Source organism: Trematomus bernacchii, unplaced genomic scaffold (assembly GCF_902827165.1).
Source record: "Trematomus bernacchii unplaced genomic scaffold, fTreBer1.1, whole genome shotgun sequence".
Classification (NCBI taxonomy): domain Eukaryota; kingdom Metazoa; phylum Chordata; class Actinopteri; order Perciformes; family Nototheniidae; genus Trematomus; species Trematomus bernacchii.
The window spans coordinates 3,854,043-3,874,351 of NW_022987942.1; the positions used below are offsets into that span (position 1 = coordinate 3,854,043).

The 20,309-nt window shown below is 39.7% G+C and overlaps 1 protein-coding gene across 2 annotated transcripts in view; it reads right to left on the reverse strand.

The window, feature by feature from the left end:
* cdk14 (cyclin-dependent kinase 14) overlaps positions 1-20,309 on the reverse strand; it is a 202,754-nt gene that overhangs the window by 104,028 nt on the left and 78,417 nt on the right. For both annotated transcript variants that reach the window (XM_034115628.1, XM_034115629.1), the window contains 3 exons: positions 19,274-19,353; positions 15,717-15,811; positions 12,333-12,395 (listed from right to left, as the gene is read on the reverse strand). In XM_034115628.1, coding sequence (XP_033971519.1) covers positions 12,333-12,395; positions 15,717-15,811; positions 19,274-19,353 — 238 coding nt within the window. The remainder of the gene's footprint in view (positions 1-12,332; positions 12,396-15,716; positions 15,812-19,273; positions 19,354-20,309) is intronic.

The following is a 20,309-nucleotide window of genomic DNA, read 5'->3' on the forward strand; positions in this document are numbered from 1 at the left end:
GACTGAATGATTTTCCAGACGAATAATGATAAAACTAATTAAGTAATGGAAAAAACAACTCATGTCACATGAATTAAGAAATACATTACATTTAAATGTACATTTCTACAGCCAATCATCTAAGTGCTGAAACGGAACAAGGCTCCTCCCCCTGCCTTCAGGTCCACAAACCCTCACGGCCCGTCCACACGGCGGCGTGCGTTGAGGCTTCAACACTTCTGCCCATTCACTTTGAATGGGGTGACGTCACGCTTTGCCGAACTGCATTGTGCTTCCGTCACTTCGCTTTGCTCGCGTTGCTCGCTTCAAAAGTTGAGAAAAGTTCAACTTTTGAAGCTTCAACGGAAGCGTCAGCTAATCAAATCATATGCCAGTACAAGCTTTAGCCAATCAAACCGCGTGCTTGTGTGTCCGGGGCGGGAGATTCATGTGATTAGTTGTTGGTCGAGTTTCAGACACGCCCGCCGGCAAGCTTCAACGCACGCTGCCGTGTGGACGCTGCGTCACTGCATCCACAACACACGTTCAGCTTTCATGCCTTCATAGAGTCTCTGCTCCTCTCTGTCTTGTGTGCAGATTCTGTCTGAGATTTCAAAAATGAATATCAACTAAATGTGTCCAAAGTCAGAGCTGCCTCAAATCTGTTTTCAGATCCCCCAACCCCCCTGCAAACGTGTCAATCAACAAATAATGAGGCGTGCACGATGCAGCATTACATTTGTTTCCACTCCCAGCATTCCCCTCTCATTTCTCTGCTCTCACTGATACTATAGTCCCGGCCAATTAAGCTGATTGAAGCACCGTGGAGCCCAATCAGGGAGGGGCGCTGCGAGGCGTCTGCAGGCAGCGGGTCAACAGTTTATATTCCTGCACTCCAAGGGTGAGAGATGAACTGCAGTGCAGAAAATTAGCATGGGAGATGTGTGCTTACTCATGTATATCAAATAGACCTCTGGAAAGCCCTCTGCCTTGTTAGAAATGCAGCAGCGCGGCAATACAAAGAAGAAAAGAAAACACTCTGTATTCTCTTCAAACAGCTCTTCAATTCAAACATTAAACCCTTCTGAAAAGAAGCGTTTTCTTTTTTTAGCTTCGATTGAAAGCTCGCTTCCATTTGCATTCTAATATTCGAGGGAAAGTGAAGTGCTGAGAGGCAATTCAGTCACACTTTTGAAAATAATAATAATTCTCTATGCTGTTTTTCAAGATGCCAAATTTCAAGGTATGTTTGAGTATTATCCTTGCTCGGTCAGTGGGGAACATTTGGCTTGCTCACTCTTCAGAGCACTGCTCAGCAGACTGTAATAAGTGACTGTGAGGGGTCCGGCTGGGACATGTATTAAAAGGACGTCTGCAGTTTAAGGTGACCACACCAATTAACCATTCGAGCAAGACATACAAAGTGACAAGGACGACCAGGAGAGAATACAAAAAGTGAAAATAATCACTGCAGGAGAGGTGGCAGGGAAAAGGTAATGTGGATGTAAATCAGTCCAAAAGGGTGACAGAGCGAGATGGGTTTCAGAATGTACTTATGATAATGAATAAGCATAATCTGATCAGATACATGAGCTAATACAATTCTAAATCTATCTATCTATCTATCTATCCATCCATCCATCCATCCATCCATCCATCTATCTATCTATCTATCTATCTATCTATCTATCTATCTATCTATCTATCTATCTATCTATCTATCTATCTATCTATCTATCTATCTATCTATCTATCTATCTATCTATCTATCTATCTATCTATGCTACAGGATATGTTTCACTGTTGCCATGGAGAAAACACTGAAACATATTGTGTGTGTCGTCTGCAGGACTGAGCTGGTCCAGAAGTCCTCACGGATCCACAGCTGATTAGTAATCTTCATGTAGAGTAACATGATGTTTGTATGGGAAATCAGTGGCTTAATCAGCTCCATAGCAACATCATTTGAAGCTTGTGATTGGATGCTTCCTACTGCAGTGCGCTCTGGGACTTGGCTTCCCTCCCGAAGTAGACAGTCTTGTACCTTTGACTTTTTGTACTTTTTAATTTCAAAGCAGTCTCTCATGCTCACAGGAGACTTGAATGCTTATCTCATTGTTAGAAATACTGCAACAGCCTTTTGTCACCAAGCATTGTGTAGAGAAAACACCCTGAGGTCTAAAACTCACTTCCACCATTAGCAGATGTATTCAGGAAAAGAGTTGTGAAGGTTTATTGAAAGCATGCAACAGTAAGACTACCTGATAAAAACATAGTGAAATACCATGTGCAGTACCCAGCAGAAGTTCTAGTGTATTTGTGTGCATGTGTGTATGTGTGTGTGTGTGTGTGTGTGTGTGTGTGTGTGTGTGTGTGTGTGTGTGTGTGTGTGTGTGTGTGTGTGTGTGTGTGTGTGTGTGTGTGTGTGTGTGTGTGTATGTGTGTGGTCTAGCATTACTATACTTGTGGGGACCTACATCTGTTTACACAGTCACGTGTGGGGACTCGCCTCCCTTATGGGGACATAATGGAGGTCCCCATGAGGGGAATCATTAATTTGAGGGTGAAGACTTGGTTAGGGTTAGGGTAAGGGTTAGGGTTAGGCATGTGTTGGTTATGGTTAAGGTTAGGATAAGTCTCCAGGAAATGCATGTAAGTCAATGTAATGTCCCCTGAAGTGATGTATACATGGTATGTGTGTGTGTGTGTGTGTGTGTGTGTGTGTGTGTGTGTGTGTGTGTGTGTGTGTGTGTGTGTGTGTGTGTGTGTGACAGAGAGCATCTGTTTAACAATGATATATTAGTTATGACCGCTGGAGCAATAAACCGTGTGATAGTTAAATAAACCATTAACATAATCTATCACCAGAGGAGTGACCCGACTACAAGACCAACAATCCATTATCAGCGTACCAATAAAAACACACGCCATTACTCTAATGATGAAATACTTATTGCCATCACACCCAAGGAAAGCAGAAGCCTTGATGAATGGGATCTGCTGTGTTATCTTTCCACAGAACGCAGTGCAATTTGGCTCTACTGTCAGATATTTAATGTGCAGCAAAGCATGAGGCCATGTATCAAAGTGACAGCAGCACAGCGGTGTTCATATAGTTTCACAAGAACAAAAACTAAGTAAGTCAGCACAGAACACCAGGTGAAAACAGATATCGTGTTTTAAAGTGCTGTTAAGATGGAACACACTATAAGCTGAAAAACATTGAAGGTCCAATACTCTTTTTCAACAATATATCACAGGTCTCAGATATATACAGAACATGTCTCTGAAGTGTTTGGCTGAAACACCAAACCCCTCTGTTTCAGCCCTGTTCCAAAAGTGCTGATTCTGTAGCTTTAAATGCTAATGAGCCGCTGCTGGCCACACCCCTCTGAGAGTTGATTGGTTTAAAAAAAACAATGGTACTCTAGGAGGAGATTCAGGTAATAAGGTGGGGGGGGTTACCTTGGTTGCTGATTGGCTAATGGTTACACAAGACAAAACATCGTTATGACATCATAAAGTGGCCAACAACTGATCAGCTCATTTTCAGATAGATAGAAAATAGAGGGGGTCTTTTTTCCTGAAACTTCCAGTATCTCTTTACACAGAGGGGACACATGCTTATGTATAAAATACATGAAAAAGTGGATTTTGCATAAGAGGTGACCTTATGAAGAAGGACTGATTTTGGACAGCACAAACAGGTGTGAAAGTCCGACAGCAGCAATACATAAGGGTTAACAGAGAGAGTATACTCCACTTTACATTTTCCATTGCTAGAGCCTTATCAGTAAAATATATGTAAAGTGGTTTGGTGGAGTGATAATAATGCTCTTGAGATAATTACTAAGGAACAGAGGGAATTGTCTTATAGGTTTACTGACTCTCATAAAGTCCCTCCATCTGCTACGTTAGGAGCACATTCAATCCATCTGCTGAAGTTGTTGATGGTGCAAATGGAGATGCTGCAATGCGAGAAAAATAAGAGTTTGGTCAAATGTGTCCACTGGGAGACACAAGCGTATAACTTCCATACTGAGCAGACAGGGTTACTGGTCCCTGAACCTGGACCACAAACACAGATTTGACAGCAGATTGTGAAACTGTCACATAAGACAGCTCATGTTTTGTCTGAGTTTTGATTTGCTATCTGTGTGCAGTGGTGGAAAGTAACTAAGTACATTTACTCAAGTATTATAGTTAAGTGCTATTTTGACATGTTTGTAATTAAATGCTACATTATATTTATACTCCGCCAGATTTCAGAGGTAAATATCATACTTTTAAAGTAAAAAACACATATATGCTGATATGGTATAATGCAGCACTGTACTACTAATCTACACAGAATTCTAAACTGCTCCACATTGACCACCTTCAATACTAAAATGCTCTTACATGTATAAAAACAGGATAATATAGCAAACATTAAATTATTCAGCAAGTACTATTACTTTTAATACTTGAAGTACACATAATAAGACTAAGACTGTCTGAATCACATTTAGAGGTAAATCATACACATGCTGTTGATATAAGACCACATTACATCAGCCCACACATGTCAATGTGCTGGTAGCACTACATGCTGGAACCTTCTAACAGAATTGACGTGGTGATGAGATCTTTTTAAACCACAGCAAGTATAACTCGGTCACTGTTCATCATGTGATGATAGGACATCCATTTCATCCATATGCTCTTGGTGCTACAGAGAACATACATGGATCATTTATTCTGTCAAAAGGAACATAAGCTGCTTTAAAACTGTTGAATAGACCGTTTTATAAGCCAGCTTTATTCTTAACACTGAAAGAACTGGCCCATGGATGAACCTAATTGCCTGCTGAGTGTATTTTAATGTTAAGCAAGGGAAAAGATTGTATTCATCGTTAAAAAGAAGCAATGATGACTGTCTCATGCTCTGTGTGTCCAATTAACCCTGACCTCTCTCTAAAGCAAACCTGCTTCATTCTTGGAGAATAAATGTCATAAAGTACTTAAAGTAGGGACAAGTGTCTGGCTAGAACAGTCTTACAAACTATTATCAGCTTGGGCCTGGCGAAATGTGAATGCTCTATGTTTTAGTACGAACTGTATTTATAAGCTCAAATCAAAGCACAGATCATTTCAACATTGTCAACGAGTCAAACGGCAAACATTTAGCTTAGTTGACAAATCTCCAAGTCAGTGTTTTCTGAAATGAGTAAACGTGGCATGTTCAGTGAGGGAGAGCTAACGTGAAGGATTGTTAAATGGAGTGAGAAGGTTCTACCATCTGCCAGCAGGCAAACAAAGATCCCTTATCTTTTCCACTTAGCATCTGTAGGGCTGTCCTTAACGGGCTGTATCAGGAGACAGCATCAACCTGCACTGAGCGCCGGTCACTGGGGCTAGAATGTTCCAGATCTGACCAACATTGTCTCTGGCTGATGGTTTAATGAGCAGCTGTGGAGCTCTGCAGGGCCTCGTGTGTACATATACTGCTGGAACACTACAGAGGCTAGAAGACATCACTCAGCATCCTTTTTGAAGTCTGAATGTGTTTCCTGTTGTTGGAATAAAGGCACTGAAGACACAAAATCTATATTTGGTCAAAGATGGTGTTTGATGGAGTGGGGAAAAGCAAGGAGTCACGACTGGCTCTGATAGGATGAGACACCTGCCAATCAAGCAAATATAAAGTACCTCTCAAACTACAAACTAAAGCACCTAACTGTTCAGTTAAATCAATGGATATCCTCTTTGCTGTGTCCTCATTTGACTTTTTAAGACACTTTTGTTGTGTTTAGTTCAAGTTTGCATGAGTGTGTTGTCCTCTTTACAGTAGATGCAGAAGAAAGGTAGTGTATGCACAACTCAACTGGTGAGAAAGGACAGAGTTAATCACCAGGATGTTGCACTATAAAGCTGTGGATAGCAGTGACCTTCACACATCATTACAGCTTCTTTTAAAAGATGTAATATCTCCTTTGCAGATGGACAAATGAAATACATTTCTTCTAATTCAACTTCGCAGTGATTCTTAACCTTTCTCATTTTTAACCCCTTAACAAAAGCAGTGTTTGCTTATATCTACTCTTTACATCATTAATATGTGACCCGCTCTATCGAAATCAGTCGGAAGTCGCAATGGCTCATTTCAAAATAAACGTGGATTTGTGTAAAAAAATAGTTTTTCGCGGTTCGGGTGTTTTGTTTGATTTTAAATAAACAAAGTCTTGGCTTTCAGAATATGAAACTTTTATTTCCAAAATCACACGATAAATACATTTGTGAAGCTTGTGAAGGCAAGATGACAGCTCTCACTCGCCACTCTGCTCTTCCGCAGCGCAGCTCCCCCTCCCTCCGGCTGAAATTATGAATGTAAGGCGTATAGTAATCATAGATAACACGGCAGGGTCCGTTACAGTTTGTTTTTATCTGATTTCAAATAAACAAAGTCTTGGCTTTCAGAATATTAAACTTGTTTCGGCAAATTTAGATGATAAATACAACTTTGAAGCTTGTGACGGCATATTTACAAGTGGAGAACGGAGTAACTTAACGTCACAGCAAGCATAACAACAGCCGGTGTTTCTCGTGAGTGTTTTCCCCGGGAAACAAACACAATACACACAAACGCAAAAATACACAAACACACACACACACATACACTCACACACTCGCGAGCTTCCCCCAGACCAGTAATCCAAACAAAAATATTTTCCCTCCGTAGTATTTTGATCATTTGCTAATAATCAATCAGATCGATGGATTCCAGAGAAGAGGAAACTTTGAAGGCCTTTTTCTCAAAATGATGACTCGGTGACAGTCATTATATAATGTGACATATTTTGCTTAATATTTGGAGTACAACAACAATCCTGATATCATTAGAAAGCTAGGAATATCCTCTTTCCAACAGTGTATACAACTCAAAATGTGTCTTCGGGTCAATGCGACTGATTTCGATGGAGCAGGTCACTTTGTAAATGAGCTGCCATCACTTCCAGCACTCTACACTTCTGACCATGTTTGGTTTGAATATCTTTTACAACAAAAAGAGAAGAGTAAAAGTGAATAATCTATAAATGTAGGTACATTTAGCATTTCCCATTAATTATGTCAGAGCCTTTCAATCTTTCTTGTAACTCTGAGGTGTTTCTCAGTGTGATGCAGCCCTAATGTGTGCAGGCTGCTCACCATGGGGGGGGGGGGGGGGGGGGGGCTATTCTGCACATCTTGCAGTGTGTGTAGAAAGAGCTGACTGCACAGAATACATGTCACACAGTGGGTCTTTAGGCTAAAGACACATTGGCTGTGTATGCATGTAGAGGTGGATATGGACCACCAGTTGTCATACATGGCTGTGATGACCTGTTGTCAGTATTGACTCTGATGAGTCATCACTAGCTGGTAATGTAATTGTCAGAGTAAATGCTTGCTGTTATTTGGCTTGTAGACATGGCTTGTGGGTGTCAGCTTCCCATTGAGACATGGCCATTCAGCTGACTGCATATCATCTAATAGGAAGAGCACTTCAGGCTGGATGAGGTCATACTCACTTGAGTTGAATTACGGAAGCTAACAAACTGCAGTCAAGTACACGGGATGAGTAGACTTAATGGTGTCGCCCAGCAAGAGCGTTCCAATAGATTTTACACTGGATATCATCGAGATCAAGCAGAAACTTCAGGGCTTTTTCCATTTCAAACTGAAGGACACACACACACAAACACACACATAGACACACACACAGCTTTCTGGTTCTTGACCAATAATCCCATTAGCAGTGAGAGTCTGAGTGTGTGGAGGATCTAATAGCTTCTAAGTTTCTGATTAGTAAAAGGCACGATGGTGGAGGGACTTCACTTTCTCAAAGTCATAAAACCACTGATAACAGACATAACCCCTTTATGGTTTTGATTAAAAATGGACTCACCGATAACTTCACATCACTGAAACACCCACAGGCTTTGTGAGGCTATTCATAATCTCAACTTTTATGAGACATGCATTTAGAAATCAAAAGAAAAGTTCAAAAGTGAAACCTCGAACACCAGGAAATCTGCAAGAAGTAAAACAACCTCTAAAGCTCATGAATGACTTTTATTATCTAATAACTCTTACAGCTGGTGAAGACAAAGAGAACAAAATGCAACTCCCTCTAAAGCCATGAATTGTTTTTACAACCCTCTCTGGTTTGGTAACGTTGTTATATATTCATTTTCATTTTGGGCAGAGCAATCCTTCCACATGTTCTAACTCTCCACATAAAGCAGCGGCATGAAAACTGCTATCAATAATCTCATCACACTTTTGTAAGAAAACAAAAAAACAATGTTGTCAAATGTACTAAAAGAAACTTGAAAGATGAAGCAAATATTCACATAGAGTCTCTTTGATGATATATCTGACATGAATGTTATAACTTAGATTGAAACATATTATTGGGAATACCTTATGGGGTTCAACAGTTAGCATGCTGTATACATAAAAAATGCTATTACAAAAAAAGGTCAATGGAATGCTATTGTCAGGAAATCAAGAGCTGCATGGAACAATGCAAAGGTCTGGATGGATAGTGTGTTAGCAATGCAAGGCGGATTACTTGGTAGTAGTCAAATCCCTTATTATTATAACTATCATTATAATGAAAGGTGTTTTTTGTCATCAGAAGTTAATACATGAGCATTCATTATCCAGGATAACTCATCTATGAGAAAATAAATATAAAAGGTAATAATTGAACCTGCATCTGGTTGTGAACTAATGATCGAAGGAGTTTGTTAGTGGTGAAAGCGCCTATAGTAAGAGATTTGGATACTAATCCCTAAGACCTTCCAACATTAACAGCCTCTCTGATCCTCCAGGGCTCGTTCACCTGTCAGCGGCAGGATGTCAGCGGCCTCCTCCCTGATGGATACTCCTCTTTTCCTCTCACTTTCTATTACACTGCCATCACATTAGACATGCTCATCTAAGATGGAATCTTAGTTCACAGCTATCTCTGGGAAATTGGGGGAATATGGAGAGTCAGCAACAACAGAACCTTGAAAGTGCTTGTAAATATGCATTAGCACAAGTTATTTATATTTAACATGGTTGAAATTCCTCACTGTGTTTATTACATATCCATCAGGCGTGTCTATTACAAGTAACTGATGTGTCATATACACACATGTGGATTGACTATTTAAGAGTGTCATCTGCATAAATGCTGCATATATTTAGTGTGACAAGTCAAAACAACCTCAAAAAGAAATCTCAGTACAAATATGAAAACCCTGCAGATTTAAGAACTTGGTTTGGTGAGTCATTCAGTATTGTTTTAAAGTCGGACATAGGACATCTCCCTCCTGGCTGGTGTACCTGCAAGTGCCATCGGACCTCTGCAGCTAATAATACTAATATTATGAATACATGTGATTTATATAGCGCTTTTCCTTGTGCTCAAAGCGCTAAGAAGCCTTTTATGAAACGCCACTCGCAGAAGAAAAATCAGAGCACCGGTGATTCCCTGATCTGCTTCTGAAATGTATTTTCATGCATACAGGTACTACTCCTCAAACTAGGTGTGTCATTATACCAGAAAGGTAACAGTCGTTAGCAATTCCTGCCAAATCCACATCAGTTCTCGTGACATCTTGTACATACACCTGACACCTGAGCATATACTGCTTCACTTCATTTACATCATATGGTTCAATAAACTGACAAATGTATCCACAATCTTAGAAACTACAGTGATAACTACAGGCTCCAATATTCATGGTCAAATAGAACTCTTCTTAACACTAATACAATTCCAAGGAATAGAGATGCTATTGTCAGTGTGGCGGATTATTAGAACCATTGTGTTCCTGCCGGGTTCTGCAGTGCAGCCTCCATTACATGACTGCACAGGAACAAAGCCATAAGCCCTTCCAACAGATTAGAAACCACGACTCTTCTTCTCACCAGAAAGGAAGAAAGTCAGCGGGCGCCGAGCAACACCTCGCTCTCAGAATAATCCTGATTATTCATGTGAGTCTCGCCGAGGCTGCTGTCAGCAGAAGAACACTTATTACTTATGTAAATCCTGGGTGGCTAACGGTACGAGCTGTTATATAACACATGCAGCCTGAACTGTCACCTTCCTGCGTGAGGAAACATCCTGACACCCCCCCAACACCAACACCACATGGCCTCATTCACTCCATCACCATCTCTTTCTGTGTTCTTTCATATTCTCTGAGAAACAGACAACATATCACTGAGAGACGTTCACTGGTGTCACTGGATCAGCCTATCGCTATGGAGCAGTTTTACCAACTCATAAAGAGTTATGTCCCACTTCATTGGCAACAAAAATAAGTTTGGTGATGCAGCCCTCGTCAATTACGCCCCAAAGCTGTGGATCACAATACCTCGACATCAGGGAGGCATGCTCTGTGGAAGTCTTTAAAAAAAAGCTTCAAACATATTTGTACACTTTACTAGCCTTTTAGGAAGCGAACACTTGCTCTCTGCTGCACTTCTAAATGCAATCTTATGCATCATTAACTGTCACCTGCCATTATTTGGAGTTGTAGTCTCTATGTGAATGTGCGCTATCCTCCTTTTAATGCACCATTTTATTCTCGTAACTTTGAATGTTTTTTTTAAATGTGTATTCTATGCATGTTATGCTTATTTGTGTCTTTTACTAGTAACTTCTTTCTGATATCAATTTACTGTGACTATTTTAGGGAATGTCAACTGTCTACTGTGAAGTGTGTATGAACGGTGCTATACAAATACAAATTATTATTATTATTATTATTATTAATATAATGGAAAGTTGCTAAAAGTGGCATATAGATATTGGCAACGGCAGCATCGTATCAATGATTCAGCATTCAAACTGGCATCTGAAAGTTAATCCAAGTTTAGTTCCGATGTAAATATAGCTGCTCAGCCTAATCCTTGTCAAGCCAGTCCTCAAATAATGTCATAATATCTGTTCCATGATGTTTTTATGAGCTTTTATTTCTACTGAAAATGGCTTTCTAATTAGTATTCAAAACTCCCAGAGTGTAACTTTGGTGTGACTAAACACATTTACTTTAGAACTGTACTTAGGTCATACAAAATGTAGGTACATATACTTTACTTGAGTACTTCTATTTCATGTTACTTTATACTTCTACTCAACTACATGTTGGCAGTGAATACTTTTCACTCTACATGTATTGGAAGTTACTAGTTGATTTGCAGGTTCATTTTATAATTACAAACATTAAATCAGATTATTATTTAGCAAGTTATTCATGTTATCTCATTCTAGCTACACAATTACAATGATACAAACATTAATGCATCACTAATTATAAATCCATGATATAATATTCCAAAAATGGCCACTTTGGATAATGGTTCTAGATATACTAAAGTGTATTTATGTATTTTTTTAGTTACTATAAGTTACATTTTGAATGCAGGACGTCTACCTGTTACAGAGTAATTCTACACTGTGGTACTATTACTTTTACTTATGTATAACAACCGAGTACACCACCATAATATATGTGAGAACCAGCCATCCTATGTGGACAGGATGTGCAGACCTCTGGCCTTCTTTTGTCACTTTACTTTATTTAATTACATTTGTATTTTCATTCGACCTTTATAATACCATGCAAATGTTCAAAACAAACCCAAAGAGGAATGGGAACATTGTGAGGGTCTCCAATGTCCAGCCTGTTTGAGAGAGGGGCCAGAATGGACCTCTCTTAGACACATGTTTTGTTCATAACAGTGTATGGGATGTGTGTAGGATGCTAGTGCTGTTAGCCTGCTAGCTCCCAATGGATTCTTATCATACTGACATCTATAATACTACCAACACTATGTTCTGTCCTGCTTGCTTTTACATTTAGCTCAAATGCTCATATTATCAAAGCACTTTGATTTGATCTCCTCCAATGACCACTGACCCTGCTGATAGCCAATGAGAATAGAGCCTTACAAGTCTGAACACACTGAACAGCTGAAATGACAATACGATATTTGTCATATGAAGTACACAAGTTGAGTATTGATGAGTAGTGAGGGTTACAGTACTGCATGCTTGTGTGGGCGGTGGTCTGTAGGGACATGGCTTGGAACCGGATGGTCCCCTGTTCAAGTCCTGTTGAGTAGCCCTTGAGCAAGGCACCAAACCCTGCACCCTGCACTGTAAATATAATCGCTGACCACCCACTCTAGATATGAATCCTCCATTTGCTCTCATGTTGTGTTCCCGGTGGTAACGTCTCCCCTCTTTTCATCTGCACTTTTTGAGCATTTCAATAAATGCTCTGGTTTAACTACATTTCTTGTGAATAACGTAATAACTCATGCTGTACCTTCACATTGTCCGGGTGGAGCCCCCCAGGGTGTCTGTCCATGTACTGACACAGGTCTGTGTGCTGCAGAGTCAAAGAGAAAGAGCACAATATGAAAACAGCAACAAGAGAAAGTGCTCTTATGGATAAGCATTACGATTGAGAATGTCATTTTGGATTCATATCATTTTGATTAAATATGAGGCAGATTAAGAAAACAAAAACACAATATTTTTTCTGTTTCGTCCATTCAGAATATTTCCTTCTGAGAATGTGGTTTCTTTTCTAGTGGTCCTTTCCATCTGAGACGTGAGGTGATTTGAAAGCTGAGCTAACCCCCCCGCCTGGCCTCTGTGTTTTGTTAGCAGATTGAGGGTGGAGGGAAATCAAACTGATATTTACAATCCGGCACTAGCGGAGCCTCCTCTGCTGAATAATTCAGACGGACGCTCTCGCATGGACACGTCTGTCTGTCTCACTTCCCCTGCTTCTCTCGGTAATGCATTTCCTCGTTTTCCTCACAATTCCCTGTCTCCTCTCCCTATGTATTTCAGGGTCATCCTGTCAATCATCATTGCCGTTGAGAGGAGAACAATAAACTGGGGTTTGAGGCTGGGAAGCCGTCTGAATGGAAAACAGCACACAGTGATTTCAGCTCTACACGAGATGATGGATCAACATGGGACAGAACAGCTTGCACTACAACATTTAACCTTCCTGCTGTCCTCGGGTCAGATTTGACCAGTTTCCGTTTTTTTATGTCGGGATAAAGGTACAAAGATGTTATTATATACATTCATAATCATAATAATTTTGGTTAGGTTTTGGGTTTTATATCATTTGTGGTCTTCTGGGGGTGATTCTGTAAGATCACCCAACATGTGTGCCTTTTTTAACCCAGAAATGACATTTGATTTTGTGTAAATTAGGTCTATTGACCATACACGTTGAAAAGAGGACTAACACTTATGGTAATAAGGCGGAATAACGTGGGCTTGAAAGGTGTAACACAGATTTGAGTGATTATTTATACTATGCTTTAAGTCAAACCTAGAGGACAGAAGTTGCACAGTTGATAGCAACACAACACAAGGGTTAAGTCGCATTAATAATCATTTCCCACCAGGCTGAAAGCAGTTCCTCGTATTAGAATGGTTGTGTTGCATCTCAATTGGAAAACGGATTCAGTCGGTAATATGAATAATCAGAGAGGACATGTCCTCAGGTCACGTCTCACTGACTCTCCTTCAGAAGCTGAGCCTCTGACATGCGTTACATGTACTTAAACACAGTTTTCAGTCTCATTAAATGAAGCTGAGGAAGCTGCTTCTGGGGAGAGGTTTAGCCCGCTCAGCGTTTCAGGATCAAACATGGAGCTGAATATCAATGTGAGCGTCAGCGGCTGTCAGTGGGTGCATGTGGAGGAGCTCCACACTCACACTTCTGTCCAAAAGAAAAGTTTGTTATTACTTTACAACACAAAGTTTACTACGAGGAAGCTGAGCTGAGGTTTGAATATTGAATATATTATAATGACTTTTCTCTGCCCCTGGGTCTGAGCAACAGTTCACTTTGTGTGGTTTGACTTGAAGAGATGTGGACAGGATTTATTTATCTCTTCATCTCATAAGAGACAATAGAAGTTCATAGGAAGTGTCACAAAACCCTCACTTTAAAGGGTATTTTATAAAAGGACTAGTTTCCTGTGTTATTATCACAGACTATAGATAACAAGGGAAGCAGCGACTAAGATGATTTCTGCCCGACAACATGTATATCAATATACAGATATTTGGAGTACATGAAACCTTATAATGAACAATCAATCAGTCAGACTCATTTCATTTATATAGCCTGGCTCTACAATGTGTTCAGCCGCCTTACAAATCATTTCCTAATGCTTCGCAAATCATTACGTTATTCATTCACAAAAACGTATACTATATATTTAAAAGGTATGCAACATTAAACTGTGAGCTATGATGAAATATATCATTTTTAAACTCATTTCATGTTACAACAACTAGTGATAATATAGCATACATTATAGCATTACTTTAATTAGCAAACGGTATTCATTTTAATTTGCAAACAGTACAAATCTACAATTTATAACTGATGGTTATTATCATTTAAATGTTTCTGAGACAACTCTCCAACAACATATATGAAATATGTGTGTTATACAGATCATCTAATGTAGGCCATAATAATATATCAGCTGAGCTCTCATATCACTACAGAACACTAACAGGTGACCTACTTAAAGGGCAGTGAATACACTTAACCAATGATCACAACTGTATTGTGCTTACAATATCTGACAGTCATTCAATTACTATCCTGAAGTTCTAAACATATCCTGGGTAGCTCCAGACCCTGCAGACTGTTGGTCTCTACGGCTGGTTTACTTCAGATGGTAAACTGCAGTAGGAAGCCTTCCTGTAGGTCAATAGACTTTCCTTCAACACATTGAAACAGTGGCCTTCCAATCAAATGGCTGCCTGGCTTCCTGAAATAAGACAGAGCATGGATGTTTAAAGAGAACAGGATACTGCGTTGGAGGCGGGGGCCGCTCATTCCTATTTAAGTAGTTTGGTGGCGCTTGAAATCAAACTGTCTGTCCGGACTATCTGGAGCAAATCACCAGATCTACCGGAGAGCTCGTGCATCCACAGGATCCAATCAAATGAATAGAAAGGATCATTACTCTGTTTTCCACAATTTTACAATTTTAAGCATTTCATTATTTCAAAAAGTAATTTTTAAGTTTCAGACTTTGAAGTTGATTTAACTTAAAGAGTCCCTATTCTGCTTTGTTGGGTTTCCCCTCTCCTGCAGAGTGTTCTATAGGTTTTAGTGCATGTAAATGGTCTGCAAAGGCTACAATCCCTGTGTTCCCTCCAGAGGGAGTTTCTCTCCCACACACTCCCCCCTGCCTGAAACGCCTCCTTTGGACTCCTTTGTTTATTTCCGGAACATAGTGACATAACATGTGCTGATTTAAAGACATATTATCTCAATGTTAATCGTAAAAGTATTTTCGGGGCACATGGCATCACATGCTTGACATAAGTTGTAATTCCACCATTTGGCCACTTCGAAAATGTGTTTCAAAGCCCGCTGACTTCCTTCAGGCCTGGCATACTCTGCTCTGCTGTGTCTGGCTGCTGTGGAAAACAGCTCAGACTGCTTTAACATTCTTCAAGTGCCTAATCAACAAAAGTATGGAAATCTACATATCCAGAGCTCATCTTTCTGTGGGCAGATTATAAAGAACTGAAAGCAGACACTGAGGTGAATAGAGTCAAGCTAAAGAGACACACATGAGCGTGACCTCTGACCCCTGCGTGTTGAACAAACAGTGAACCAGACTGTGGGGGGGGGTATCAGTGGACCACTCACCACATATTCAAAGACCAGCGTCAGGGTCTCCTTGGTGTGGATGATGTCATGCAGGAGCACGATGTTTGTGTGCTTCAGGCCTTTCAGGAGGGATGCTGCGGAGAACAACAGACAGAGTGTGTGTGAGACAGAGGAGTGTGTGTGTGAGCAGAGGAGTGTGTGATCCACGCCTTCATTAGCTGCATCGTTAGAATGTTACACGGCCCCCCCTAAGCCTCGCTGCGCAAACAGGGGATTAAGAAAGATTGAAACTGAGAAAGGAAGGCTGTGAGTTCTCACACTCATTTGTCAACACTTTTATGATGCAATGGACATTGTTAATAAGTAGAGCAGTGAGATGGTGTGGGGGGGGAAGACTTTAATTAAAGCTCACTGAGTCTTACGTGTGATCGGACTCGCTAAGACTTTCACATGTGAGTCACTTCAGAGTTAAACCTGGAGTACAGTCTGTGCAAATAATAAAACTAAATATATTTATGTAAAACATAACATAACATTTTTTTTACATTTAGAAAAATAACGTTTTGAACATATTGATGGAAAGATCTCCGCTATTCTGAGACCCTCGCAGTATTCCAGTCCCTTTTCAAAACTCATCTCTTCTCCTCTTGTCTACTCATCATAGCCCACCCTCCATCAATCCATGCCGGTTGATCAAGTTTGATAGTCCTATACCCCCCAACCTAACCTTCCCTTATATTGTAAAGTGATTTTGAGTCCTTGAAAAGCCCTATACAAATATAATGTATTATTATTATTATTATTATTATTATTATTATTATTATACTGACAGGTATCAGATCTTGCTGTGTAAAATAATCTTCCTGAGAGGTGTCACTTGTGATGTGGTCTGTGTGGTCTACAGTGAATGTATTCCTAACAGCAACAGGTGATAAGAATCAAAGGTTCCCAGAGGATCCCATAGAAAATGCATGGGGGTCATTTTTGACCCACTTATGGAATTTCTTAAAATGTAAATTTAAAATTTGAATGGCATGATATCCAAAACATGTTTTTTGAGGAATAGCTGGAATATGAAATGATAATCTTTTTTAATTACAAAGATACTTCAAGAATACCACTTCACCGGGTCAAAAAAGACCCACTTATGCATCTAAGGGTTAACTATGGTCCTCGACATTAGGGTGGCTGGCTTTTATTGAAAATGGAGTCCCTTCTTATTACAATTCACTCTCTTTAAGTTCACTGAAGTCACACTCCTTTACAAACAGTCCTTGTAATAGCTTGCTGTAATGGAAAGTGTGTTTTATTTACAATTGGAGCATAAGTTTGGTTTGAAATGATCAACCACTGGGGGCAGCAAACACTCCACAGCTGCTCAGAAATTAAACCAGGAAAACAAATTCAATACTGAAAATGTTCCTCTATTTGACCCAGAATGTGTGCATGCGACTTACTGCATGTTCAGTACATGTTTTCTGAGAGTGTGTGATGTCAGTCCTGCACTGACAAGTTGGGCTCTGCAGATAATACTCTAGAAATATATGGAAGAATAATATACTGTTGAAAGGTAATTACAGAACAGAAATAAGTTGAATGGTTATTGCTGAAAAAATGTGAGGGAAATCAAATGCGATTTAAATAATATAACTTTAATGATATTCTAAGACTGTGAAAATGTTGGAAAGTCATTGAAGGACTTTTTTACTGCACCCTCATCCATTTATTTGTAAGAAACACCCCACCACTCTGAGGCTACTTTACTTGAACTTGTCAGGATAAGAAGTGTAATTAGACTCGAGCAATACACTAAAAGCTTGTTGAGGCAATTACCGAAAATAACAGACCACTGACCGAAGACATCGGACAACAATAAGGCATTACAGGGGAAAGTTTCATGAGAATATGAGAGCAGCATAATGGTGCTCTTTTTATAAAAGGCAGAATGGGATTTTTAGACCATTTGCCAATGTGATTAAATGATCAGAGACAAGGTTGATCCGAGGGCACGGGAGGGATGGAGGCTCATGCATACATTCATCCTGCACCAGGACCTAAAGGTTCTTTAAAAATCACATCAGCAGGGGTTAGTGCTACAGATACCTCAAAGATTCTGTCATCAGTTTGAAGATCCCCCCCCCCCACATATGCACCCAATCTGAGTGTATTCAACAGCAGCACTCTGTAATGCTGCTCCCATTTCAGCGCTCCAAGCTTCCTGCTCAGTCATTGCTGAATTAGTTCAATTTCAAAGCTGCTTTCTGATCCTCTCATAACGAGAGTATGGACTGTGTGTGTGTGTGTGTGTGTGTGTGTGTGTGTGTGTGTGTGTGTGTGTGTGTGTGTGTGTGTGTGTGTGTGTGTGTGTGTGTGTGTGTGTGTGTGTGTGTGTGTGTGTGTGTGTGTGTGTGTGTGTGTGTCAGGTCATATTCTCATTTCAATTCTAATGGCAGTCTGTGTGTAGAGGTGAGTGTTTCTTCTGACAGTTCAGGCGGTACACTGATAGCATCAAGTGCTGCACACACACTCTGTGCTGCTGACAGACATGTAAAGGGACCACTGGTGGATCACTGGATGTCAAACAAATGGATACACATGTAAGTTAAGTTACGGTTTGGTCCACTATGGGCGCTGTGCATTTCTTAAGTATTTTTGAAACCAACAATTGTAGTTAAATATCTATTTTTGTTGTAAAAACATCCATGTAATCAAGTTATTTTTGTCGCCTAGTGAGTCTTTAACAAGTGAAATATAAAATGACCTGTCCAATTATTTTATAGAATAATTGGCTATATTCTGAGTTCAGAAAGATTGCACTGGACAATACAAGAAACAAGTGTTGTTCTACTGGAAATAGGTACACACTATTCCTGGATTTGGCAGGTTTCTTTTCACTTATGCTTACACTCTAAAATAATCATTATTAGAGTTAAGTAATGGACAAAATTGGAAATGTTGTAAATGACCTTGATTTTAGATCATCCGTTAAATACTGAACACTCAAAGTGCATTGTAAAATGCATTATAACATAAACAAAAAATAATTGTTGTAATTATATATATATATAAATGTTATACAAATGTTTTACTTCTTCTGGTGATATCAATATTTGTATTATATTTTATATTATTTAATCTTATATTGGACAATTTACTTATTAAATTACTTCTTAGCCGGGCCGGCTAAAATGATTGGTCGTGCTTTTTACAGTACTACGGCTTCCACAGATGACATTTTTTAATGGATTTTTTGTCAAAGCACTTAAGATATTCATTGCTATCGGGATGTTAAGAGCATTCCATGGAATATAACAAAAAGTGTATCTCGAGCCGGTTTCTCAAACTTACCTACCCTACCTTTAAATTATATATTGTTTTCATTTCGATCAGAAATGGTGAAATTAAACCCAGTTTAAAACAAAACTCTGATTGTGTAATTATGGAGATGGCTGCTTTTGACACATATTGAAAGGTAATAGGATTACTGACTGTAACTGTATTTTCAGGAGATATTCCACCTACTAGTCCATAGCCCTTTTCTCAATATAGTGTTCAATACATTCCCACAGTCAGTCAGTCACCGCCCACCCCCTCACCCTCTCGTATGGCGGTGAAAGGCGTCCCCTCCTCCTCCTGCAGACGGATCACCTTCAGAGCCACCAGCTTCCCATTCACCCTGAAACATGGAAACAATATGTAAATCCTGAGTTTTCTTGTGACATGAAAAAAGAATCTATTAAAATCTGTGAAGCCGGAGAACAGCAAAGATTGGTAAGTCAATGAAATGTAATTTAGCAGCAGTGGAGTGAGGCTGCAGGATTACAACTGCAATCAGAAGTGTTGTATTGAAGAGCGACGCTGAATAACATCATTACTTAGAAGATTACAGTCTGTGGAGCTTCATACATTTACACTGTGTGCAAGTTCTAGAATGTAATTAGAGAAATGTGGAAGAGAGCACAAAGCGTAAAAAGTGGAACATTACAACTGAATCAATGGACAGACGCATCAATCCTGTAGCAGCTCTACAGAGGAGACACATTATTGATATCAAACCACACTGTAACTGTTACTGCTGTTCCATGTAATAGTTGCCAGCATAGTGAACCCGGACATGTTGAGTACCCCAACGTTTTATTTCTAGAAATGTATAGTAGGGTCCCCAGCACATAAAAACTGCAGGATGCTAACCTGCATATGTTTACTTTGATTTCCGATTTGGAGAATTTGTGAGTGGTTTTGGGGATCATTGAGGATACTGAATCCATTTCTGACAATCTAAGGATCAAACATGGCAGTTTTAACCAGAAAGGGGCCATATGTGTCCTCTCTGTGGGCTGATTGTGTTGCGGCCACTGGATATAGAGAGCACAAGATGGAAATTATTATCTGTGGACAATTATTTTTCAAATAAATAAGCAATCTGTCCAATCCAAATGATGCAGTCCCCTAAATCTTCCAAATCGGCCAAATCTTTAAAAAGAAAATTCAGCCAACAGAGAGTACAAATGTTGGCATTTTCTGGTTAAATCTGCTATTATTGATCCTGAAAAATGTCAGAAATGGACCCATCCTCTATTAGTTCCCCAAAACTATTCAAAAAAAAATTGAAATCAGCCAAGCCATTTTTAA